The sequence below is a fragment of the Natrix helvetica genome (assembly GCF_964273705.1).
Source record: "Natrix helvetica genome assembly, chromosome: 3".
NCBI classification, from domain to species: domain Eukaryota; kingdom Metazoa; phylum Chordata; class Lepidosauria; order Squamata; family Natricidae; genus Natrix; species Natrix helvetica.
In genome coordinates this window covers 123,294,518-123,320,909 of record NC_138549.1, presented here as the reverse complement: position 1 = coordinate 123,320,909, position 26,392 = coordinate 123,294,518, and the positions used below count along the sequence as shown (strand labels likewise).

The 26,392-nt window shown below is 35.9% G+C and overlaps 3 protein-coding genes across 16 annotated transcripts in view; 2 read left to right on the top strand and 1 right to left on the bottom strand.

The window, feature by feature from the left end:
- Positions 1–3,296: 3,296 nt before the first annotated feature.
- APOBEC2 (apolipoprotein B mRNA editing enzyme catalytic subunit 2) lies at positions 3,297–13,003 on the top strand. Its single transcript, XM_081947272.1, has 3 exons — positions 3,297–3,608; positions 10,004–10,539; positions 12,283–13,003. The coding sequence occupies exons 1-2, from the start codon at positions 3,463–3,465 to the stop codon at positions 10,536–10,538; spliced, it is 681 nt and encodes a 226-aa protein (XP_081803398.1). The 5' UTR covers positions 3,297–3,462; the 3' UTR covers position 10,539; positions 12,283–13,003.
- Positions 12,407–20,982, bottom strand: OARD1 (O-acyl-ADP-ribose deacylase 1). Of its 9 annotated transcripts, none has more exons than XM_081947275.1 (6): positions 20,785–20,837; positions 19,948–20,023; positions 16,890–17,034; positions 15,803–15,861; positions 14,316–14,428; positions 12,407–13,454 (listed from the first exon to the last, which is right to left on the bottom strand). In XM_081947275.1, exons 1-6 carry the CDS (start codon positions 20,799–20,801, stop codon positions 13,352–13,354), a joined length of 513 nt encoding a protein of 170 aa, XP_081803401.1. In that variant the 5' UTR covers positions 20,802–20,837; the 3' UTR covers positions 12,407–13,351. The 9 variants fall into 9 exon arrangements, with proteins under 9 accessions (XP_081803401.1, XP_081803402.1, XP_081803403.1 ...); XM_081947276.1 differs by lacking the exon at positions 20,785–20,837 and adding an exon at positions 20,544–20,737; XM_081947277.1 differs by lacking the exon at positions 20,785–20,837 and adding an exon at positions 20,559–20,737.
- Positions 20,947–26,392, top strand: part of NFYA (nuclear transcription factor Y subunit alpha) — a 19,238-nt gene continuing 13,792 nt past the window's right edge. For 2 of the 6 annotated variants that reach the window (XM_081947270.1, XM_081947266.1), the window contains exons 1-3: positions 20,947–21,078; positions 23,184–23,300; positions 24,136–24,222. In XM_081947270.1, coding sequence (XP_081803396.1) covers positions 23,226–23,300; positions 24,136–24,222 — 162 coding nt within the window. In that variant the 5' untranslated portion in view covers positions 20,947–21,078; positions 23,184–23,225. The remainder of the gene's footprint in view (positions 21,079–23,183; positions 23,301–24,135; positions 24,223–26,392) is intronic. The other 4 variants (XM_081947269.1, XM_081947267.1, XM_081947268.1 and 1 more) reach the window with 4 other exon arrangements.

Here is a 26,392-nt window from a genome sequence, read left to right as displayed (position 1 = left end):
TCTTCTTGTTATTCTTTCCCCATTCTGGTTTGGGGAAGAGAACATACTTTCTTACACAATGGGCGAGGTCTCTTTTTTTATCAGGCATAAGATGAATCACCTGCCAGTAGGGGCAAAAAGAGATGAAATGTAAATCTGTAACATGGACTGTTTCTATTTCAGTAAAGTAGTTTAGGTTCCTGGTCAACATTCTTTTGTTTTGCAATGCTTTCTTTCTATTTCTAATAGATTGGGTGTGGGGGTATGTGTACACATGCACCCTTTAATGTCTGCAAATAAACATAGCTTTGTGTATGTATAGAATCAAATAAACCGTTTGATCTGCAAAGCAAAGCACCCCTACGTAACATCTGTGGCTGGTCTACGCAGAGCCCTTGGTGGTCTCTCCGTACAAGTGCCGGGTTCAGCCCTAGAAGGAGTTCAGCAGCAGCTGAGGAGAGAAAAACCTCTAGCCCAGATCTACATTCCAGAGATAAGATTAAAGCTGAACATTGAACTGCAAGGCTTGGCTGGCTCCAGTGAAAGTTAAAGCAGTAAGAATGATGGGACCCTGATTAATCCAGCAGTCAAGAGTTTCCAAAAATAAAGCGGGCCAGAGAGACACAAGAAGGGGAGGGGAAGCGTATCACTCAGCAGCTCAGGATTCCCATCCCTATAATTCCTCTGTAAAATGTCAAATGTGACAGTCATAGGTTTGGGATACTGGAATTTAAACATAAGTTAACACTGAGCGAGAAAAAACAATAAAACTTTGTGCCAAAAGTATTTCATACTATTTAAAAAAAACAAACACTTCCCTAATAAGATGAAATCAAAGGGTGGCCTTTAGATATATGCTACAACCACTGACCCCAGCTACCTGGTTTGGAGTTATGGTCCAACATGGACCTTGATTGGGTTACATGGCAATATAGATATATGGTTGCTATCTACTGGTATATATCTAGCAGCTGTTCTTAATTAGCCAATTTTTATAACAAAACCCACACCAGAATGCAGTTTATCAAATGCACCATGACTGTTGTATACATTCCAATAATCAAGTCCTGTTACTACCTGTTCATCAGTACTGATACAATGGAAATTCTGCTAAATAATTCTGAAGGTTGAACACTGGCAATCATTTTGTAAGTACTGCATTAAACAGAACTGAAGAAAACAAAAATAAAACATTTCATTTAGATAAGAAAAAGTTGAGTTAGGTAGACTGAAATGCACTTACAAAGGCTTACCGGGTTATTTTGAGAATAAGCTTTGTTTTTAAAAATCTACTTTTAATTTTACAAGTCAGGGTATTTCACTGTTCTCTCTAATATAGCCACTTGTGCTAATATTCACAACCATTCTGGATATTGTTTTCAAATATTCAATTCTGAAAGAGCTGCAGAGGGTAAAAGAACCAGCAAAAAAAGTGCCTCATCTTTCATAAGCCGAAGTGCAAAAAAACATCACTATTTTCAGTGGTGGGTTTCAATTTTTTTTAGAACATCTTCTGTAGGTATGGCCTGCTTTGTGGAGTGGCTTGCCGGCCATGTGACTGGGTGGGAATAGCTTGCCGTCCATGTGACTGGGTGGGAGTGGCTTGTGAGCCATGTGACCGAGTGGGAGTGGCTTGGCAGCCGTGTGACTGGGTGGGCATGGTCAATTTGTAAAATGTGGTGAAACTCACTTAACAACGCTCTTGCTTAGCAACCAAAATGTTGACTCAGAAACTCTGGCATTTGAAGCACGCAAGTCTTAAATCTGTCAAGTTACAAGACCCTTGCACCCCTAACCCTTTAGAAAAAAAACCCCAGGGGTGTTCAAACTTGATAGCTTTAAGACTTGTGGACTTCAACTCCCAGAATTCCTCCTCTCGCTCTTCATCTTGATGATGTGCGGACAGGCGGGGGGAGGGAGCTGGAACCGGTTCTAAATGGCACTGTAGATTTGTGGAACCTCTTCTATAGAAGAGGTTAGAACTGGCAGGAACCCACCACTGACTATTTTTAAATTCACATCACATATTATTTTTGTAAATTACACAGATTCTAATTGTCAATGTGGCTAATATATATTTGCAAATGTATACGTTTTACAAATATGCTTGTTGAGTGCTTTGTTGTGTGCTTATTTTTTTCAGATTGCATTTTTATAGATGCCTTTCTATTGGTATTTATCAGAAATAATTGAGAATCATGGGATGTATCAATGTAGAACAGTATGTCAACCATCTAAGCAGTTTTGATACTATAATAATACATTTTTTTAAAAAAAATGTTGTAAAAGTTCAAAGTACAAAATTTTCTGCCATACTTTAGCTTCTACATTGCATGCCTCAGCAATACAATTATCTGCAAAATAATCTGGCTGAGTGAATATGAATAATGAATAAGCAGTATATTTCTTAAATCCCCTAATAAGAAAAATCAGGGCACTTTCATTTCCTTGCTCCAGCACCAACTACAGTTTAGAGAAGGAACTTTTTACTTCTTACAAACCAGCTGCAGAGTCCATGGCACATCCCATCCCATATCTCAAGCGGAATCCATTTCATACCTCATCTAGTTAGATTTTTCACATTTCCACATTCATTTGCACATTCTTTTTCTGATTTTAATATCTTGCCTCAAGATAATAGCAGTTGGTGCTGGTCCCTTAACTTGGAATTCCAGCTGAGCATAATATTCACACTGCCAGATTGACTGTAAGTCACAAAGGAAAAAGCCAGCTGAGTATTAGGCGGCTTTTATAATAGCATTCTTAAATCTTCAATGAAAGTCAAACTGTGTCCAACGTGATTTCTGTCAGCTGCCTAAGGAGGTGAGGAAAACTGAAATCAATTAGGTTCAGATAATAGTGCAATACTTTCACCTGAAATATTTTCAGTCTGTGCTTTTCAATACATCTGCCTAGGAAGTAAAGCATTTTAAAGCTGTCACTTTCATGTCAGGAACAAAATTCAGGTTTGAATAAAAAAAAACCAACCCTCTGACATTTTATTTCAGTTCCACCTAATAATATCAGGAGAATTCTTTTTAACAAAGCTACCTGCCTCTTTCTGGCACCTCTGGAAGGTGGTCCCTCAAGGGCAGGAAGAAGGCATCTCAGTAAGTCCAAGAGCATAGGAGAGTGGCCAGCTCTTCTGCACCGTGTCAGATTTCTGTCATGGCTATGGATAAATAGGTTACTTTTGCATCCCTCCATTACCTAATCCACCCACGCTCCACTCATCACTTCATATTTAAAATAAATGGGGAGCAAAAGAATGTCTCAGACCAGAGTTAAAAGTGAAGGAGGTGATATCTGAGAGTGCTGGGGGTCATCCTAGCCTATTCCCATCTCTGCCACTGCTCCCATTCCATATATAGCTCCTGAGAACTGCCAGAACTGCTCTCTGTCTCCCTCCCTGCTCCATTTCTGCTTCTGAAGCCTGTGCCCAGTTCTTGGCCACTGCTGTGGTCTTTGGTACAGTAGAACAGGATGGCTGAGAAGCAGGAACAACCTCCAGTAGCCCAGAATGGCGAAAAGCCTGAAAATGCAGAAACTGCAGAAACTGCAGAGGAATCCGCAGAGGGGGAAAAGCCAAAGGAACCGGAGGAATTGCCACCCTTTGAAATTGTCACAGGGTAAGAGCACTATTTCATCGCCATGTTGACAGGAGCAACTCCTTGCTTAGGAACTGGCGTATTTGCAGGTTTCTTTAAAAAGAAATGGCCGTCTCACATGTGAGGATTTTGCTGTTAATAATGAAATCAGGTTGTATCTGAGTCCTGCAATAAAATGGGGAGAGACTTAAATTATATCCAGCCAGGCTGGATATAATATCTGGAGCAAAGCCACTTATTTTAGTATGATCATGTGTGGTACTGAAATGATTATTCTCCCTTTGCAAATGAAAGAAAAAAGGAAAATAACTCTTATCTATGACTTAGCAGTACAGTATTGCTTTGCGAAGCCTATGAGACTGCTTAAAAGCATGCATTTTTCCACATCAAAAACTCTGTTAAAAAGCACTGATAGGTAAAGGGAAAAGGTAGAACTGGAAAAACTTAAGGCTAAATTCATTCCTTGGAAAAAATAAAAACTGCTTGTTTATTTGGAGGTATTTAAAATCAGATAAACAGAAAGGCCTAATTGCAGCAGTGAGTGGTAAGTAAGTTCATTGGATAACTCTGAAAGGATTGAGATAAGAGAAATACATTTAAAAAACAAACAAACCTAGCCTGAGTGATCATTCTATATCAGGAATTCTTTTCTGCAATCATTTATAGAGGGGGGGGGGGAATCAAAGAAAAAAATAAAATGTGTTAAGGTTTAGTATAGGTTATTAAATATAATTGAATTAAAATTATAATTGAATTAAATATTGATATGATTTCAGAATCAAGCATGTAGCATTATCTTGGTGCTTTTGCCAACTAACTACTGTAATCATATTTCCCGGACAAACTCAACTTGTGTAGTTGTTAAGACTCAAATCTGACTTGATGGCACATGTTTAATCAAAAATCAACTAACTGGTTTATCACTTTTATCAACTAAATACCACACAATTTTGTTGGATTTCAAATCTTACAATCTCCTGGATGGCATGTTGGAACCTCAGCTGGGGCAGTTTGGCTTTCATTTTGTACATTAAAAAAAAAACCAGAATTACCATAAATGTCAGTGATGAATCTAGATACAGTATGTATTGTCAAGTCATTGTCAGCTGGGATCATGGTCTGTCTGTGCCATTTGTTTTTTTAGTAATACATGTGACCTATGAAAAGTAAGTGAAGCGTGCACTGAAATCCCGAGACTATACTTTGCTATTATCCAAATCTATGGACAAATGCTAGATGAAAACTCTCTAAGGTTCCGTTCTTATGATAGGCATTAATTTTTCTAGCCTAGCCCATTAAGCCATGCCAGGGTGGAGCAATTGCTAACTTTTAGTCATTCCTTTGTCTAATGGCAAAAATAGCAACAAGGTAATTTGGGCCAATTTATAAATGTCAGTGTTGCTGCTGAGAGTATTGTATTATTTGAAACTACAGTAAGAATGTAAGCAAATGCTCCATCCTTTAGGCAATAAATCCCACTGAACTAAGTAAGATTATAAACTAAAGCAGGGGTATCCAACCTTGGCAACTTTACAATTTTTGGATTTCATCCCCCAGAATTCTCCAGCCAGCAATGGTTGAAGTCCACAAGTCTCAAAGTTGCCAAGGTTGGGCAGCCCTGCACTAGAGTCCTTATAAAATAATCCCAATTCATGGTTCAAAAATGCCTTTGGGCATTGCTTCTGGTCAGTTGAATCAAAGCTATTTGATTTTCCGGTAGCTGAACCAAAGTACAAGATTAAAAAGACTAGGACAAGTACAAAGCCCTCAAGGCTCCTTCTTCTAACCCTTTGGAGGTATTCTTTCCTACAGGAACTGCTGCCTAAAGTAATATGCAAAGAATGCAATGCAAAGAAAAGAAGTACTAAATGAAAGACCAAGACTCACTCACTCACTCACTCCCCCCCCCTCTCTCTGTGTAGGCAATGGCACCCAGAGACTGTCAAAAGTTGTCACACTGTAATTTCAATCATAACAAAAATTATCAAATGTGTGACCAAAGGATACTCATTAATATTTATTAATATATATAACATTACTTAAATATATAATTTTAAGCTTATCTCTGAGTGGAATAAATCATATTTAATCTCTGGTTTGACCTCAATAAGTCTTTTTGGTGTATGACTCCCCATCATGTCATTCAAATCCAAGTGCCGCCCATCACCTGAAAGCAGATGTGACTCAAATTTAGGAGTAGGATCCTATGTAGGATCATTTATTTATTTACTCCTCCCTCCTATTTCTCACAACAACTCACGGGTTGCCATAAAGAAGAGGGAGTCAAACTTTTCTTCAAAGCACCTGAGGGTAGAAACAAGAAGCAATGGGTGGAAACTAATTATGGAGAGAAGCAATTTAGAACTAAGAAGAAATTTCCTGACAGAACAATTAATCAGTGGAACAACTTGCCTCCAGAAGTTGTAAATGCTCCAACACGAAGTTTTTAAGAAGAGATTAGATAATCATTTGTCTGAAGTGGTGTAGGATTTCCTGCCTAAGCAGGGGGTTGGACTAGAAGACCTCCAAGGTCCCTTCCAACTATGTTATTCTATTCTATTCTATTCTATTCCATTCCATTCTATTCTATTCTATAATATTCTATTCTAACCAATCTGTGAGGTGAGTTGGACTGAGTGACAGGCCCCAAATTAAATAGGTTCATGGAAGGCAGAGTCTGTAATTCTGGCAGTTCTGTTTAGACAGCTAGAAAAGCAAATTAGAAAATATGTACCTTAGGGATTAAGGAAAGCATAATGTTTAATTTATTGATATTTATATTCCATGTTATCTCCAAGAAGCTAAAGGTTATATACATATGGTGAGATCTTTCTCATTATCGGCTTCATCATCGCAACATTGTCATCATGGATTAGATTAGCATTATTATATATTGGAATTTTATCCCAGACCTAACATTTTAGTTAAGGAGTCTGTGTCAAATTACTTTCATTTAATAGATTGAGTCTTATTTAAAATAAAAGAAACATTAGTAGCCTACTTTTGTAATGTTGTTAAATTTCTTTACATCTTCAATAAGATGCCAGTTTTCTTCGTCAGGTTTAATTTAAACGTTTCATCCATAAAACAGTATTATCCTACGATTTACATCACCCTCGTGGCCACAAAATTAAGTTATACTTTCAATTATTTACATATTAGCCTGATGAAAAAAGACATTTAGCTAATGAGGAATTAAAAACCTTAAGAATAACAGTGCTGCCTAATTATCCCTGGCAATTGAAACATTTCAGCTACAATCACTAGATTACAAGTTTGCTTTCTTGCCAAAGTTTCTTTTAACTCTGCCCCAAACCGATGTATCTCTGGAATTGTGTGTCCTATGGCCTGATCAGTTTTTACAATGAAGATTATTCCTTGCTCCATTTTTCAACACGATAATTTATCCTACAGGTAGCCATGTACATTTCTTGAGATATATGGAGCTTTCGTTTATACTACATTGTTCTGCAGCCAAAATTAAGCAGTTAGAACCAGTTCATGATTATGTTATCTCCACTGCCAGGTAAACATGATGCCATCCTCAACCTGCCCTCATCACACTTTAACCAGGTGAAACTGGCAATAGTTCTAGCATTTTGCCCTTCTAGCCCAAATGATAATCAGTCCACAACACATTCCCAAAGATATCCACTAAAAAGAGAGTAATTGGTGCTTGATTTTCAGCATGAATGAGAGGGGTAAGAAGCAGGAAAGTCCACCAATCAAGGATAATGAAAATTGCTATGGTACCCAGACATACCCCTGGTCAGCATAGTTGCCAAAACCTGAAATCCATAATGATTTTTTAAAAACCAGTTTCCTTTATAACCAGTTTTAAGATGTAAGCAACTTAGCAGGAATAGCATCCTATCCTGATCGCTGGGTATAGTAGATGGCTCTCCTCAGGCAGAAGAATGTTAAAAATATAACTCTTCATAAAAGAACTAATTTAGAAGTAAGAGGTTCAAAATTCTTTAATACAGATTAAATAAAGACCAATCCATTCACTAGTACAAGAATGCTAATGTGATGCCTAATAACTCTCTTGTGCATAGCCACCATCACCTTTTGGGCTTCTTTATTTTATTTCCATATGGAAATGAAACTACATTGTACTGTAGTTCAGAAAATCTAACGAGGTAATAATTTTTTTAATCTTAAAATATCACAAGATTTTCTGTTTTGTCTGTCAAAAAATAGAGTAACCTGGCCATTTACTTTATTGAAATTTCATTTCGCCAAAACAAAAATCTATCCTTTCTTTTTAAAAAAAGAAAAAAAAGAAAGATTTTTATGGAATGGAAGACTCAATTATTTTCAGGACGCACCCTTCATATAATCATATTGAAATGACTGAAAACATTTGTCTAATAACATATGGATATACAGCTTGTCCTCTGCTTATGACCACAATTGAGTCCAAAATTTCTGTTGCTGAGACATTTGTTAAGTGAATTTTGCCCCATTTTATGACTTTTCTTGCCACAGCTGTTAACTGAATCACCACAGTTATTAATTTAATAACACAGTTGTTAAGTGAATCTGGCTTCCCCATTGACTTTGCTTGTCAGAAAGTTGGAAAAGGTGATCACATGATTCCTGGACATGGCAACGGTCATAAATGTGAGTCAATTCCCAAGCATCCAAATTTTGATCACATGACCAACAGGATTCTGCAATATTCTTAAGTGTGAAAAAGGGTCATTTTTTCAGAGCTGTTGTAACTTGAACGGTCACTAAATAAACTGTTATAAAAGTCGAGAGCTACCTGTAATTCCTAGGATCAATAAAAATGAGGAAACTACTTCACTATTCATTAATAGTGAGCACACTATCAAAAATGTGTAGTATAAAAGTTTCCTAGTTGGAACCCAGAGGGGAAATAATAACAGGGATAAACTTTTTTTTTTCAAATTAAAGACTTAAAGTTTTCTAACTTTAACTTTCCAACAGCATATATAAATTGTACATCAGTATTGTACAGAACAGAGAGGTTAATTTAAAATCGGTGTATCTCATACTTAGCAGCAATATAGATCTACTGCCTAACAAATCAGGATAAGTGAACAGGTGCTGACAGCTGAATTTCCTGGCAATGATCATTATAAGGGAGACATGCATGCATCCAAAGTTTACGAATACATGTGTTGTGTTATGAAAACTGCTTTGCTTTCCTCCTAAATCTTTTAATTGGACTGGACTGGAGTAGAAGGGAAGGGGGCATTGGAGAGTCTCTGCAATGAAAAAGCCAAACAAATATCTTATCCATTGCCATTGCTACAGATCTGCAGAAAAAGACATATAAATGTTTTGGAAGCAAAATCATACTGTTTCTACACCATCATCTTACACTGCAACAGCTAGGCTACTTAGTATTGTTAATGTTGTCACTTGGGGCACTGGGAAAAAAGACAGGACAGGAAAATTAAGCATTTTCCTTTCCTAGCAATTTACCATTGAAAATATTCTGTAGTATTCTCACACATTCACACACTGGCTGAATGCGCGCTTGGGAATCTTTAAAAGAATAATAAAGAAAGACATTATGTGATTTACATTTATTTTCCACAAGGCTTCTGGTATAAAAGACATTTAAAGTACATTGCAATTAAAGAAGAATGCTAAAGATTTTGGAAAGTTTATTTTCAAGGACTCAAGAATTAAGTCACCCATTTCCAGTAAAATAAGAACTATTTGTGCTTTATTGATTTTATTCTTTTATATAAAATAATATTGACTGAGTAATGTGTATGAGTTAAAACAAATCTATTCTGAGGTGAAAACTGGTAGAAAAGAAAAGAAAATGTGAGTAAAGCGCTTATTGGCTACTGGCTTTAGATAACAAAAATGTAGAATAATTACATACTTCTCTAGTAACCATTCTAAAAGAAAATAAGAAAATGAACAAAATGTAAATTATGCTTTTAATTGGATATATATCTCCAATAGAATACAAAAACAGCACATAGCACACAGCCTACCCTTTGTACAACTTTTCAGTTTAAATCCCAATAAATTAAACTACTGAATTGAAACTATATATATATATATATTTATCTAGGTGAGAAATGTTGCCCAATACAATTAGACAGAACTAGCGGGGGGGGGGGGGTTTGCTCTAAAAAACAACAAAAAGCTGGTAATAGTTGTGATATTGTGTGATTCATCTCTCTTTATTTTTTCCAATTCAAAGCAAATTCCTAGCAATTCCTATTCCATAGCTCCAGAATACTTATTGGTGAGGTTTCTTATGCATAAGCTGTAAATGGGAAATAGCTAATGTCAAGTTACTTCCCACTTGTGTACTTTGGGGAATAATAGTGTTGTCATAAAATTATCTCGATAAAATCGAAACCGTATAAGCAGTTATATAACCTCTGTATCCACACTGATACTTTCACTCCTCTCTCCAGGGAACGGCTTCCAGCCTGCTTTTTCAATTTCCAGTTCAAGAATGTTGAATACAGTTCAGGAAGAAACAAGACCTTCCTCTGCTACATCATAGAGATTCAGGGCAAGGAGTCCAAAATCTTACGGGGCTATCTGGAAGATGAACACGCAGCAGCCCATGCAGAAGATGCCTTCTTCAATACCATCTTGCCCAAGTGTGAGTCTGGCTTGCGCTACAGTGTCACCTGGTACGCCAGTTGTAGCCCCTGTGTAGGCTGTGCTGATCGGATAGCTAAAGCACTTCAGAAGAATAAGAACCTACATCTCTCCATTGCAGTAGGTCGTCTATTCATGTGGGAGGAACCTGACATGCAAGCTGCTTTGAAGAAAATGAAAACAGCTGGTTGTAAATTGAGGATCATGAAACCTCAAGATTTTGAGTATGTCTGGCAAAACTTTGTAGAGCAGGAGGAAGAAGCAAAGGCATTTACACCCTGGGAAGACATTCAAGAAAACTTCCAATTTTATGATGAAAAGCTTGGTGAACTTTTGCACTGAGGTTAGTGATAAGTGTGATTTTGAAATTTCCCTGTTTAGGGTACTTTTTTAGACCACCATAAACTTAATTTTGGTTTTTAACATAGCAGCTTTGGGCAGATTAGAGCACAAATCTCTGCATTTCACTGCAGAGGCATATTGAATTCTATTTTATCAACCGCTGGCACATTGAAGAACCCGTCAATTATTTATTCAGGAGACAGCAGGGGGAAATAAATGTCCTGGCAGTAGGTTAATCAAGAAACATTTAACTAAAGTCTGACCCCAGAATAAGTATCAAGAATTCAAATCTTTATGTATATCAAACCTAGAACACTAGAGGCTGAAAAGGCACAAAAGTAAAAAAGAAATTGAGTGATTTCCAAAATTGCTTTCAGCTACAGCAGCATTCCCTCAGACTGGATTATGCACGAAAATAGCAACATTCCATAGCTCAAATAGGCCTCTAGATTAGAATTCTAATCTGCGTGTTTCACTAATCTCTAGCTATATATTGTAATTCCCCAATTTTTAACACAGATTTTACATGGCAGCAGTATTTCTTTCCTGATTTTCAGTCAACCATGGAAGAGCGGTGATCCTACTTCTTTGGTGAAAGATACGCAAAATACAGAGTTGCCCCACTTTTTTAAAAGACAACCCCATCTCTTTATTGCCTCTTTACGAGATTGTCTCTGTTCCAATCAGAGATCACAGATCAGTTTGTTTTTCCAGAGTGCTTCTAGAATCTGGATCCCAAGGAATCCATTCTATCTTCATTCTCACTTCCATATGGCAATGGCTCCATGTATCTATATTATGTCAGTTAGAAAAACTGATTGGTGGAAATGGCAAATTAATATAGGAATCAGTCTCACAAGAAGCCAAACGTATGATCTATCTATTGTAATTCAGCTTTTTTCAAACTTGGCACCTTTAAGGTGTGGACTTAACAGCACCCATTGTAAAGCTGCCAATTTTGAAAAACACTGATCTAATTCAACAGTTGCAGCTGCTAACGTTTCAGGGAGTGATACTTTAGTGGAATTGAAACACAATATTTCTGGATGCAAAGGAATGCTCTAACCCAGGGGTGAAAAAACTGGTTGTGGGCCAGATGCATCACACAGGCCACGCCCACCCCAGCTCCGCAAAGGTAAAAAACGTTGCAAAACATCACGTGATAGCAATGTGATGCAGAAAGTTTGACACCCTTGCCCTAACACTTAACTAGGTCTTTCTCCCTAATCCATCTGCTACGCTATTTAAACAGAAATATAACAATCTATTATAGTGAAGCATTTTTCAAGTGGTGCTGCATTTTCGGCAGTACAAATTCCATGCTGCAAATCACATCAATTTGAATCAGAGTATAAAAAAAGAACATAAATAATATTTTAGAATATTTTAATCAACTAAAACAAGCACATACCGTAATTACAATAAAACTAACCTGGAATCTTAAAAGTATACCATTAAATTAGTTAGTTTGTTTGTTTAGGAAATTTATTTGCTGCCTATCTCATATCCTACATATGGCAAAAATCTCAATCTCTATAAAATTATCAAGAGAGATTTGAAGAAGCTATTATGAAAGTATCTCTAGCTATATAAAAGGTGCCAAATGGATTTTATGATTTTAGAACAGTGAAGAAATCAAACCTCCTGCAAAATAAGGAATGTTTATATTAGTTCTCCTATTTTGCAAGAAATAAAACACCATATTGCTGACAAAACCACTTTGTCTCTTTTTCTGTCTCTCCAGGAAAAAAAAATCCCATGGAGCAACAAGCATGATATACTCTTAACATTTGGGACTCTCAACTCAGTTTTCCAGGGCTGCTTTGAAACAGGAAACACCAGAAGTCTCTAGCTGACGCACTGCTTGCTGATAGACTAAAAATACATTTATTATGGTGCATGTAGGGATTTGATTTTTTAAAATACATAAACCTGCAATGCTGTTATTCACATAGAAGAAAAAACATAAACGGCAAATAACAGAGTCAAAGTTCTATCACTTATAAGTTTAGAAAAGTCCCATCCAAAGAAACTTCAAAAAATAAATTTAACAATTGTGTATTTTTAACATTTAATTTTTTTAATATGCAATGAATAGTAGGAGAAATCAAAGGGAAATATAATAGGGAAAGAGATTACTAATTATTTTATTGACAGTGACCATTCACAAAGTATTGGTGGAGGGAGGTAGAAATATTTTTGCACTTGTGAACTGATTAGCATATATATTATTAAAAATTTTGGTCTCTGTTAATCAATGAGAAGTAATTTGTGTATGTACCCTGTTAAAGAAACCACCTAAACAAATCTGATCCAGCAATCTATGATGTGTATGAAATTGTTCATGGAATGTTTAAATAGCACCCCTATACATTTCAACAATGGACCTGGGTGTACAGGAATAATTTTACATCTGTAATTGATATACTGCAGTATTTCAAAAGCATAAATACTTAAAACTCGTATTTGGAAAAGCTCTTTTATTTATATATGTGAACATCTGATTTTTTTGTAAACTTTAACTGAAACATAACTTTCCACCTTATTCTAATCTCTTCCACATGATTGCCAATCTAGATCAAAATTTTTCAGTTTTATCAGTGTTTTTCTTAACATCTTCCAATTGCTAAATAGGCAATAGTTATTCAAAGTTTCTGAACACTAGAATGTACATTTTGACTTAAAAAAAAATTGAATAGAGCAGAAGATGACTTAAAGAATTGTGGATACTGGAATGAAGATAATTCTATCAGCCTATGCCAGCTAAGATACAAGGATATAACAACAAAGAGAAAAGACAATTATACTAGGAATTAAAGAGTATAAACTGTAATATGAATATTTGTATCTTCAAATACTTCTTCAAGCATTGTTGAAACTTTCTTCCAGTCCAGGCGGTCAAGTCCGCAACCAATCCTGAAATATAGAGGATACAAGGTGTCTTTTTGGGGTACTTTCTTTGAAACATTTATTTCACCATGATTTATAGGAAGCATATATGCAGTGCCAAAAAAAGGATTAGTTCAAACCAACATATTAGATGCAAATATGATACAATACTAATCACATACCAAATATCTCAATTGTCACACTTATTGATTTACCTAAAAGAAACATCCCATGATTATTAATATTAGCTCACACGTAGAAAAAAAGTCTTGTGGCTCACAAAAATGTGTGTGTGTAACATTCTAAGAAACTAAAAATCATTCACTAGCTTATTAGATATATCACTAAACTAAAATCTAGATTTTTTTAGAAACTCATCCATAATTTTGACCATCTAACAAGCAGCTTCATTTTAGGTCACATTTTTCAAGCTATAGAAGTGTGACGCTCTGAGTATGTTTTCAGTTCAACAATTTTAATTTTAAATTTGAAGGTGTTATTAAATGGAAGATAATACTTTTAAGGATATATATATACATATACATACATACACACACACATATACATACATACATGATACATACATATCCTTGAAAAGTAGTGTAGTATCTCCCATTTAATAACACCTTCAAATTTAATGAAAACAGGTCTTTTGCTTTAAATATACAAAAATATATTCTGAATGTGCTTAATCTAAAAAGTCAGCAGCTCTTCCAGTTCTTTTGAACTTAAAGGCTTTAGAGCCTTTATAAAATATTTGAATATAAATAAAATATCCAAAATATTTGAATATAAATAAAAAAGTAGATTTTCAATTACTGAAAAACTATTTTATGTGTTAATGTGTAAATATAGTATGGTAACTTTATAGTATAAACATGAGCTTACTTTGGCATAGAAATGTGAATTACTGCATTTTTCAGACAATGGATTTTCATAGCTTCTAAACTCTTCCGTAAATTGTCATATGTAGGTTTATGAAAATATTTGTTCTTTGAGATCTAAAAAGTGGTAAAATGTAGATTAGAAACATTTTAGATTTGATTCCTTTTATGTTGCATGCTATATGTCTACTTAGAAATCTCAGTCAATTCAGTGGGAAATTCTTGAAAAACATGTTTCAAACTGCAGCCTTAACCCAGGAATAAACCCAACACACTTTGCTTCTGAATAAACATACAAAGGATTGCAGTTAACTAATATATTAAGGTCATGTATTAGATTTTAAATCTTTTAAATTAATGTTTATGAAATTAATAAATTAATTACTGTAACAGGACTGCATTGGTAAAGAGTCATATAATGATCCTCAAGTTTTCATTGATTATGTATCAGCCCCAAACTTTTGGGCACCAAAGATTGGTACCATGGAGAGGTTTTTTCCACAGACTACAGGGGGCGTGATTTCACATGTTGCCTGCATCCTGCAGATGGGGTTTTACTTGTTTGCACGACCTGGTTTCTGGCGTGCCGTGGCCCAGTGCCAGTCCATGGACCGGGGTTTGGGGACCCATGATATAGTGGTTAATATTAAGGGGAAATGTTGGAAGCCTTTATTTAAGCCAATGAAAGACAGATCACAAGAATATACTATCTTACATAATTAACCTGGAAAACAAAACAAAAAAGGCATGCTTTAATTTATTTTTAATTGGAGACTTAAGTTCTAATCCTGAAAAAATGTGTGCCTGCAAACTGGAAATCAGTGATTTAATTACATCATTATAACTTTAAATATGTTAAAAATAAATTGTCATATGTAGACTTATGAAAATATTTGTCTGTGAGGTTTAAAACGATAAAAATATGGATTATTTGCTCTTTAAATTTGATTCCTAAGATAGAAATCATTTGTCAAGAATCCTGGACAAATATTGACATTTTGTGGTGAAATCTCAAGGTCATTTTAAAAAAGAGAGAAATAAATTATTTTGTGTTATACAATCATACTGACACTGAATTCCATCGCCTGACAGAATTTTAAAATACCAGTTGGGAAAACCGTGATTATCTGATGTCAATTGAAAACTTATTAGATAATAATAGCAATAGCAGTTAGACTTATATACTGCTTCATAATGCTTTGCAGCCCCCTCTAGACAGTTTACAGTCAGCATATTACCCCCAACAATCTGAGTCCTCATTTTATTGACCTCAGAAGGATTCTACTGCATTCTAACCACTGTACCACCATGGCTTATCTCTCATCCCACAAACATTGCATTTGTATAGCAATTCCTTCAGAGAAACTATTAAAAATCTAAGCAATGTTTCTCAATGGAGAGGATGTTTAACTTTTGCCAATCATAATTCTTGATGCATAAATCGTATATTTATCTGTAGAATAAATATCAATAACGTGCCGAATGACATACCAAGTAATATATGTATCTAGTTTCTCTCTTCAGAATAGCCACATCTCCAGTCTTCTTGTCTATGTTAGATTTTTTTTTAGAAAAATCAGTTAATCTCCATAGTACTGAAAATACGTTTATTATTTTTCAAAACTATCGTAACAAACACGTAAGAAACCACTATGGTTATCCCCTACTCTCATGTATTTTTAGAAAGAAACTAAAAATATATAAATTGACTATATGTGAAACATTACAGCATAGGATTCAATGAGATACAGATGAACTACACTTAATCAAGTGTAGGTAAAAATTAGATAAGTGCTTATATAAGATTTGTTCTAAAATGTTGAGGTAATATCACTGTCATATTTCTAACCTTTCCAACCAAGTTACAATTTCACATTATACTACAGTAAAATTATACTATACTATAGTACAACTGAATAAACTGGTAACAAGTGTATTAATAGTCTACATATGGGACACATTTAAAAACTATAATGTACTGATAAAATTCCTGCCCCATCAATAGTCTCCAAAGTCCCAGACATAGAGCTAACACACAAAGTAAGCTCTTCAATCACCTAGTGGTTCTATTAATCTGTTGTTGTTGTTGTTGCTAACACAGGCCTTATTTAGATACTTTTTTAAAAAAAGTAATGAACTCCTGGCTGCCTGTCTCCCAAGGCAGGGGCATACAATATGACGACAACTAATAGCTCTATTTGAAAGAGTCATATAGCTACAGAAAGTTAAACCTCTTCTGGGGCAAGCTTAACTGATGTATCCTGAATATTATTTAATAATTGTATTATTTTTGTTATTCTCAACTATGTTTATACTTGTTTTAAATATTTTCTAATGGAAACAATGAAATAAGAAGGGACCATTGTCCCTGACTACTAAATGCCCTCAAAAGTTAGTCTAGGAGTTTCCCCACTCAAAAAACTCCATCTGCAGCACATTATAAAAGTATTAGTGGAGCAGAACAGGAAAAAAAAACTATCTGCCATCTGAAGAAATCTATTTGCATAACACTCACTTTTACTGTATAGTAGTAGATTCTGTGGTTCTATAAACTGGTCTACCTTGGCCCTTTACTTACGTTGGTTCAAAAGTTCCTGAACACCACCAAACTTCTTCTTAAAAATAGCAGCTATGCCAGCACTCATATGACAATCCTCACTAATACAGTGAGCCAAGGAATCCGTTTCTGGACAAGTAAAAAGATCTCCCTGCACATATTTAATCTGGGTGAAAATGAAAGAGAAGACTCAATATATGAGATAAAATTCCAGAAATGCAAAATGTAAGACAATATATAAAGATAATATCACAGTTTAAGCTGCTGACTGCTACACATAAAGAGATTTTAACATGTATTTACTAAATTTCTGACTATATAAAATGACTTCTTTTGAGATATGCCCAAAATAATGAAATAGAATGTATTTCCAAGAAAAATATGTATTATGCCTTCAGTAACATATGCTGCCAGCATCCATAAACTGAGCTTAACTCCTGGTGATTTCATTTAGTTTTCTGGGCAACAGTACTACACTCACTTGCCACTGCCACCTTCTCAGCCGTTTTCTTGATTTCCTACAATAATAAGTTCAATGTTGTTTTCTCTAATATCCAAAGTATCGCTTTTCCTGGTATATATCCACACAAATATTAATGCCCTTTTTCTCCTTTTGTAGCTGTACATTGTGCAAAGAAACAGGAGAGATTCTTCTAAAGTCTAACACCTAGATTCAGGATCCTCCTCTTTGTGGAGATTTGGTACTTATTTTATTTATTTATTTTGTCAAGTATGCATTAGATAACTAATATAAATATAGACATGATTATGAATACATGAAATGAATACGAATACAAGGGAATATTAGGACAAGGACAATAGGCACACTGGTGCGCTTATGCACGCCCCTTAAAGACCTCTTAGGAATGGGGTGAGGTCAACAGTAGACAGTCTAAGGTTAAAATTTTGGGGGTTTGGGGAAGAAACTACAGTATCAGGTAGTGTTACTAGTATCAGGTAGTGATACAATACTAAGTTTTGTATTATATCAGGTAGCGATACAATACTAAATTGGCTTACAGATTAACAGAATTGAAAGGGATCTTATAGATCATCTAGTCCAAACCCCCCGCAGGGGGGAGGACCCTACACCATTTCTGATGAATGGCAGCCCAATCTCTTCTTGAAAGTCTCAAGGAATGAAGCTCCTACAACTTCCAAAGACAAGCTGTTCCACTGGCTTTATTTTAATGTCGGCTTATCTGACTGATCATCTGTTGACAGCTCTATACGTTTTGGATTATTGACTTGTTTTATTTTAATTTCTTCAACTGCCTTATTTTTAAATTTGTATTAGGAAAGCTAACATTTTAAATTTTTGTTCTGAATCATGATCATAATTCTCTTCAAAAGGAACTTCCACTGAATTAAGCAATCATTTTATTAAAGCCTTCAGTGGAATCATTACACTGACTACCGTCAACTATAGTTAAAACAGGCACAACTGGTTAACTTATTTTAGAAACAAATTTCTACAGTTGCTGAGTTAAGGTATTTGTGGACTCTGAATCACAGTTGGGGAATTTATAAAATGGAGAATTATGCCACCAGTACTTTAGAGTGCCACTTAATTTTTTACTATACTTTTCTAAATAGCAGAATCTGGTGTGTTTCCACTAAGAAAGCATACATCACTGAAAATGTATCAGGATAATCATAATTATAAATCTTTAAGGAGGTAATTATTTTATCTCATGCTACTGAGATCTAAGGCTTTATGCTATATAAAAATAGATTTTGAGATATTGGGAAACTTCTTATATAGAATCATGCTGCAATCTATTCTGGGAACTCTTATTCTGTAATGTAAAATCAATTTAAGTATTCCATGCTAATAATCAACAAATCATGTATACGCTAAACATTAGGATGGTGGAAAACTCTTCTATTCATTCCAAAGGTACATGTCTCTTACTGCAGAACTTTAGAAAAATGTCTGTCTTAATGACAGAAAGGTACCAGATTAAAGGCATATTACCTGTGATTAACAATTCTTAAACCTTCATTTTCTGAATCAATACTATAAAATTGTCATGCCAAAATTTCAATAGGTCCAATGAACTATATGCAAGTTCTAATTACCTTCAAGTAAATTATACATGATTTAAATTGAGTTAGTTTAATGGTTTGTTTTATAATATAATCAATAACACTGCAGAAGGTAAAAACGCAAGCAAACTTGTATAATTATTTCCTCTTTGCAACCTGCAAAGGGGAAATTATTTGGGAGAGTTTTTGTTCTTAGATGAATGTAGCCATTTTGTTAAAAGGAAAATTTTGTATATTATCCATTCTGAGTGCATCAATCACAAAATTATTCTTCAAATTCCAAATACATTCTTACTATAATGCTTTTTCTCATTTATAAACTTTATTGGTATAGAGTAACTTTGAAATTTTTAGCAGAACAGGAAGAGCTACTGATTCATATTACACTTTATAGCTTTCTAACTACTGCTTTGGCATCCCAAAGATGCTTTTTTTCAAGAGGCAAAAAAAAGCACCTTTGGGACAACCATGACCTGGATGACTGAGAATCTCCACAGACATACTATCTTGGGAAATTGCCAAATGATATAGGATCAACTTTTTATGAATCTATTAAAAAGGAAGAAAACAAAGAGTCAGCCATTATATCTGGGTACTTCTCCTTCAGTTGCAAGTTTTTTTTTTTTACTACAATGTTTTTACACTTGAGCGATCAGTCTTTCTAAGAAAGAGGTGGCTGGGTGAGAAAAAGGCAGAACTACCAACAGCATTGACTTAAACACTGCAGAATGTATTATTAAAGGATGGATAAAATATAAAAAGTAGTTCTGAAAATTGACTGTATTATAACCTATTTGGCAGAACTATATTGCTAGCATATTAAGATGAAGTGAAACCTATGGAAAAAATAATTCCAAGTTTTACAAATATGATTTAGGATTATTTTTTCCTGCACAAACCAAAGCCTAAAATCAATCCTCCATAGCCAGATGGTTTTTTTTAAAGAGACCAGCTAATTTTTGTTGAGAAATAAAACAAATTTTGGATTTCAAAAATTGCAATAAATTTTTTTTTAAAGTCCACTACAAACCCTTTCTTCGTTTCCAGAAATCCGGGTACTAGCCATAACTGGGTGGGTCACAGGTTTTTTTTTCCAGCTACAAGGACTAAAAAATAATGATTTTCATATTCATGGCAGGAAAAGCAAAGAGAAATGACATATTATATTTATATATATATATATATATATATATATATATATATATATATATATATATATATATATATATATATATATATATATATATATATATATATATTCTTATATTAATATATTAATATAATAATATAATATATTATGTCATATATTATATTAATATATGTAATATATAGAATTGCTGTAAATCCAAATTATCAAATACGAATTAGGGCACTACTTACGTAGCGATAACCTCCCCACCCCCCAAAAAAATTATTCTGAGACTTTTTAGGACATTCTTAGCCTTCTCATATGAAAAGGCCTACACAGGGCCACAACAACACAGACAGCCGGCGAAGTTACCCCAAAGGGCGGGCGGCTGCCCCACGAGGCGCCTCGAAGGCATGACGTCTTTTTCCTTAGCCCGCCCCCGCCCACGAACTCTCTAAGCCAGCAATGGCGAAAGAAAGAAAAAAAAAGAACCACACCGGCCACCAGCCTACATATACAACGGCAGCAACCAGCTTCGCCTCCCACTAAGTTCTATGTTCTGTTATGGCAACTGTCTTTGGGAGCCCCTTAAACAAAACATACAAAATGTCAGCCTTCCTAGGGACCTCCCTAGGAAGAGAACTCTATGGCACCGGCCGAGAGCATGCGTTATAGAAAAAAGGGGATCCGTGAAGTGTCATTGAAAAAAAGCTTCTGGAAAAAAAAATTGTCCCGCACATGCGTAGAAAAGCCATCTCGAGAATGGAGGAGTTGAAAGGGAACAGAAACGGTCCAAAGGCACCCGTCAGTTCGAAAGAAGCCAACGCATGCGTGCAGTTTTAAACCAGCGCAAGCATCCGCGGGAGGAACTTTTCTACCGCGCCTGCGCGAGGGCACCCTCGCCTTCTCTTTGTTGGACTTCGGGGGTTGGGCGCCATTTTGCGCGGTGGCTGAGTGGAGGCGCTGATTGGGTTTCGGGGACCGGTGGCGGAGCCAATCAGAGCGGGACCCGAACCGGGGGAGCAAGGCACGGTGAGTTCGAGCAGCCAATATGGAGCCCCCGAGCGCCGGCCCAAGAGCCGGGATTGGCGGGGCCGAGTGGCCAGTCAGAAGGCCGCGCGCGGGCTAGGGCTGGGCGAGCGCTGGGGCAGCGAGTGGCTGTGGCCCGTTGGCGCCCGGAACCCGCATCGAAGTGGGATGGGTGGCTGACGTAGGAACCGGGATGTCACTGTTTGGGGCGAATAGGGTTAGCTAGTCCGGTGTTGCTCGGCCCGGTCCCCGCGGGGCGGCCGGAGGACCTTCGGAGATGCCTTTGTGTGGCCTTCCCTGGAGGAAGGGAACGAGAGAAAGCCCGTGGGGCGTTTCCTCCGGTGGCTTCACGGGGCGGCTTTCAGTGGCCTTTGTAAGGGGCTCGCCATCCTGTGTTTGGCGGCCTCTGGCCCTGGACCTCAGTTTTGCTCCCACGCCTTTCAGGGCACGGACTGTAACCGAACACTGCGGAGCTCAGAGCGCTGCGTTTCTCCGTCAGCCGCTCTGCCAAATATTTGCCTCTAAAAAATACGCCTTCGATCGAGACCGATATTGTAGCCGAGAAGGCCTCTTCATAGCTGCTTTTTCCCATGACACAAAACAAAGGGGTTTTCCTTACCTATCGGGTTACAATTATACTAAAATAATCTGCCTCAGATGAAAGCCACTGCTGCTTATGCCCGTTATAAACTGCTCGCATATCCTTCTACAAATGTACATTGCATAGGCTGACCGGCAGCCCGAAAGAAGAGCATTTCAATAAAACGGTGGAGTTAAGGCATGTTTTCTTCTCTCGTGTTAGAATAACCTTATGGCGATTTAGTCTATTTTTTGCGTGTGAAATCTTTTTATGTACTTCCTGTACAAAATGATTTAGTGGCTTTTAACAATTCCAGATGACAAAGGGGGGATACTATATAAGATTTCTTAAATTCAATGTTAGGGAATAATAGATTTGTTTTGGTTTTGTGGTTTCATTATGTTCTGTGTTTGTTTATATATTATACCATTGAACATAAAAGCTTACAGAGACCATGCTTTGTGTCCCAGTCTAGAATTTGCAGAAAGGGAAAGGGTTGTATTACTGGCTGCTTTTTTAAAAAAAAGCTAATTAAATTAACTACTGTTTATATGCAAGTATGCTTAACATGTACTTAAAATAGAGAAAGGAAGGTGATATTCCAAATGTAAGGCTAAAGTACAATAGTTTTCAATTGGCTATCTCTGAGGTTTGATAAATGTGCATCATTTTTCTGCTGAAAACAAAAAGGGTAGAATTTAGTAGTAACAATAACAGTTGGAAAGGATCTTGAAAGTCTTCTAATCCAACCCTGTGGTCAAGCAAAAACCCTATGCCATTTCAGACAAATGGCTGTCCAATCTTTTCATAAAAACCTCTAGTGTTGCAGCACCACAATTTCTGGAGGGAAGTTGTTCCACTCATTAATACAAAATATCACAATCATAGCCTGCTTGTCTCCTCGTTGGCCCACAACTGAATTTAGAAGGAAGTCAGACTCATTCTGATTTCAACTTATCAGTAGGATTTGCTGAAACACTGTGTCTTGTACAAATACATTTGATGAAAAACAATTTTAATTTCTTGACTAAGTTAACACTGGCAATGTCCTGCAAAATTAATCAGAAGATGTAAATATTTGAATGTTATTTACCTGACCATTGTGGTCCCACTCCTGCTAGTTTCAATCTACATCATGCTTGGATTTGTTGGAGGTACTTCCACTACTTCAGTCTTCGCCAATCCTAATTCCCTGCAGATAATCACCTAATTTATAGCAATCATATCTTCATCTAAGATGGTTGGGAAAGGCAGGCCAATATACCTAGAGCTGTTGAGTACAAAATTGAACTATCAGATGTTTGTTGTTGACAATTATAAATTCCTATCCAAGAGGATGGGGGTTAAAATGAGTTAAAACCCTGTGCATTCTTGAATTCCTAAGAGGATAACCAAGGTATAAATTGAATAATAAATGCAGCAATACCTATATTATCATTTTATTATGTTGCAGGTGGACCAACTTCGTTATTTTAGGGTTCCCATTTGCACTCAATACGTACTGACAATGTTCTATGTTTTCTTTTAGATTTCTGATTGAAGATTGGATAAAGAATTGATACAGAAAACTATGGAGCAGTACACTACAAACAGCAGTAGCTCAACAGAACAGATAGTTGTGCAGGCTGGACAAATACAGCAACAGGTGTGACAGTTATTTGTAATTCACATTTCAGTATGTTGGTTTGTAACAGTTTTAAGTGCCCATACTCATTGTTAGAACTGTGCAAAATGTTTTTGCTCCAAAAGAAGCATCACTTCTTTGAGTGTAAAAGCAATCATGCCCCTCCCCAGTGTTTTTGCCCATATATGTGCACAGAGGATACTTCTGCCAGAATTTCTGCCAAAATGAATTGTACTTCCATATAGTTTGCATAGCCTTACAAGGGCACATTTAATCTCTGTACATTAAAACATAATTGTGAAAAGTAAATGGTATGTCTATTTCTTGGCCAGCTCTAACACTAATGTAACAATTTGTTTGTAGGTGATGTTTGCATAAGATAATTTAATACTTAACTACAGTACTACGTATAAAGTTAGAGATCTCTTGGATCAATATGAATTAGGTTATGCTTATACTGAGGTTGTTGTTGGTTTTTTTGTTATCTTGTCTATGTTTCTTAAATTTCAGTGTTTTTTTTCTGAGAGATCACAGTGCAAGGCTAACACTGATTTAGGCACAATACAATATCAGTGTGTTCAGATTTCTTCCTTTCAGAAGCCACAAGTCAGCCATCTGTTTCTTTTCTGTCCTTATTTAGAACTTCCAAACTTTGCACTGAGAAAGGGAGTAATTTGCTTCTTTTTGACCAGAGAATAATATGCGGATTAAACATTGGTAGGCTACCACATTAGATTTGGACTTGCTCATTCCTCCTTGTAGGGCTGGTTGTCTCTTCTGGCAGTTTTTTTTTTTAAATCTTGTCTTGAGCATTTCCTCCTGCCAAGTTTCAAGCTCTTCCTGTTCCTGTTCCCAGCAGCAGGGTGGTGTGACTGCTGTCCAGTTGCAGACTGAGACTCAGGTGGCATCTGCCTCAGGCCAGCAAGTTCAGACCCTCCAGGTAGTGGTGATCTATCTGTTGTTTTTGTGTGAGCACTGCATGAATCACACTATCACTGCATGTTCAATGCTGTGTTTGCACTGGGGCTTGAAATGGAAACAGAAAAATAATGGCAGTTTTAATTACAAGTAACATCTCATGTCCCTAAATAGGATGGAATAAGCTTCTCAAACCAATTCTCATGCTGGCTCTGAATCAAAAGATTCAATGTATGAACTATATGTATATGTATGGGTAATAGTTCATTCTAACCATAGCAGATAACAGTCAAATTAACTTTTTAAATGTTGAAATGGATCCAGTTAAAAATGCATGTCGCAAACTGACTTATCTGAAACTTCTTATTACTACAGATTTTAAAAATAGGAATGATATGCTGGGTGGGAGGGAGATTGTGGGTTTGCCACTCTTCAAAAAGTCTTTTTAATAAAGAATACTTAAAATTATATATTTGAGGGGTTGTTTTCCCTTTTACTAGTGAGATTTGCAAAAAAGGAAAAAAAAGAAATTTTGTTTGAGAGATTTAATCAATAGATTATGTTTAGGACAAAAATCAATAAATATGTTAGCTTAAAATATTAAAATACCGGAGAAGAAAGATTTCAAATCCTAATTTGTGTTCTCCTGAAATGGTAAATGTCATGTGAAGACTCCTATCATTTGTTAAATAAGACGAGACTACTATTACTTTCCGTTTCCTCTGCTCTTTTAAGGATTAGTGTTATAAAGCACATTAACATCCATCTTTTGATGTCATCAAAGGTATCTTTTTTCTTGTTTAGAATTTTTTTGTGGTTTTTTGTTTGTTTGTTTTACTACGCTTTTCAAAATATTCAGTATTTTATTTAATAAATAATAAAATAAAGTTGATAAAAGTTTATTTGCATCGTATTGAATTTTACACTATGTTCCTTTTTAGCTCTTCTATTTCTTATTTTGTTAGCCTTTTCCAGCCTAGAATTATCCATATGTGTTCAATTTCAAATCCATAATTTGGTAACTATGAAAATTAAAATCCAGTGTTTTGAAAGAGTTTTTATTTGGCCTGGCCTAAGTCACATAAAAAGCCTTCAGAAGACATTCATATTTTATTTTGTTTTTGGACTTCCATTTCGAGTCCCAAATATGTCTGTTAGTTACAAGTGCACATACATGTAGACCTTGACTTAAAATTTCTGTTGTTAACCAAGACAGATGTTAAGTGAGTTTTGCTCCATTTTACAACCTTTCCTACCTCAGTAGTTAAGTCACTCACTGCCATTGTTAAACTAATAATATGGTTAAATGAATCTGGCTTCCCCAGTGACTTTGCTTGTTAGAAGGTCGTAAAAGGTGATCACAGGATCCTGGGATACTGCAACCGTCATAAATACATGCCAGTTGCCAAGCATCCTAATTTTGAACACATGACGATGAGGATGCTGCTATAGTTGTAAGTGTGAAAAACAATCATAAGTCAGTCTTTTCAGTGCCATTGTAACTGAACAGTCACTAAACAAATGGCTGTAAGTCAAGTGCTACCTGTATTCATAAAAATATTTTAGTTTCATTAAATTTAGCAGCCTATCTTTAAAAGATACTGCTACTTCTTGGTACCTCATTAATAGGACACGATATAGTATGCAGTTCCTTGGATTCAGTCTTAGAAAAACATGTGGCTGCTTTGAGATGTTGCAAAAGGTGGTCTGTTTGCATCCTGTGCATTCAAAACAGTTAAGTGAGTTGTGCTCAAATATGCGACCTTTTTAGCCTTGGTTGTTATGTGAATTATTGCAGTTGTTAACTGAATCACAGTGTCATTAAACAAATCTGATTTTCTCCATTGATTTTGCTTATCAGAAGCCTGCTGGGAAGATCACAAATGGCAATCACATGACCCTGCAATGGTCATAAGTCAATTTTTTCAGTGCCATTGTAACTTCAAATGATCAAAATTATTGTATGTTCAGGACTAGCTATTTATGGGTCTTAACTCTGCAATTTTCAGGGTCATTTTCCTTTTCCTTCTCTTTCTCCTTCTCAATTAGAAATGGCCTTCCAGTTGTTAGCCATTTTTCATTATCTGATGGTTCCAAAACTGTCAAGAGTGGTTTTGTCAATGACTTTAGTGAGAATCCATGGAGTTAAACTTGCTTGGCCCATGTGCATTCCTATTGTGATTCCTATTGTTGTC

Bases quoted from the DNA above. Each gene is read 5' to 3' on its own strand.
- APOBEC2 (XM_081947272.1), top strand. From the start codon at position 3,463: ATGGCTGAGAAGCAGGAACAACCTCCAGTAGCCCAGAATGGCGAAAAG. The intron at 3,609-10,003 runs GTAAGAGCACTA...TCCTCTCTCCAG, and splicing joins CCCTTTGAAATTGTCACAGG to GGAACGGCTTCCAGCCTGCT.
- OARD1 (XM_081947275.1), bottom strand. The intron at 17,035-19,947 runs GTTTGTAGTGGA...ATTTTCACCCAG, and splicing joins TTTCTGGAAACGAAGAAAGG to ATTAAATATGTGCAGGGAGA. The intron at 13,455-14,315 runs GTAAGCTCATGT...TCTATATTTCAG, and splicing joins ATTCACATTTCTATGCCAAA to GATTGGTTGCGGACTTGACC.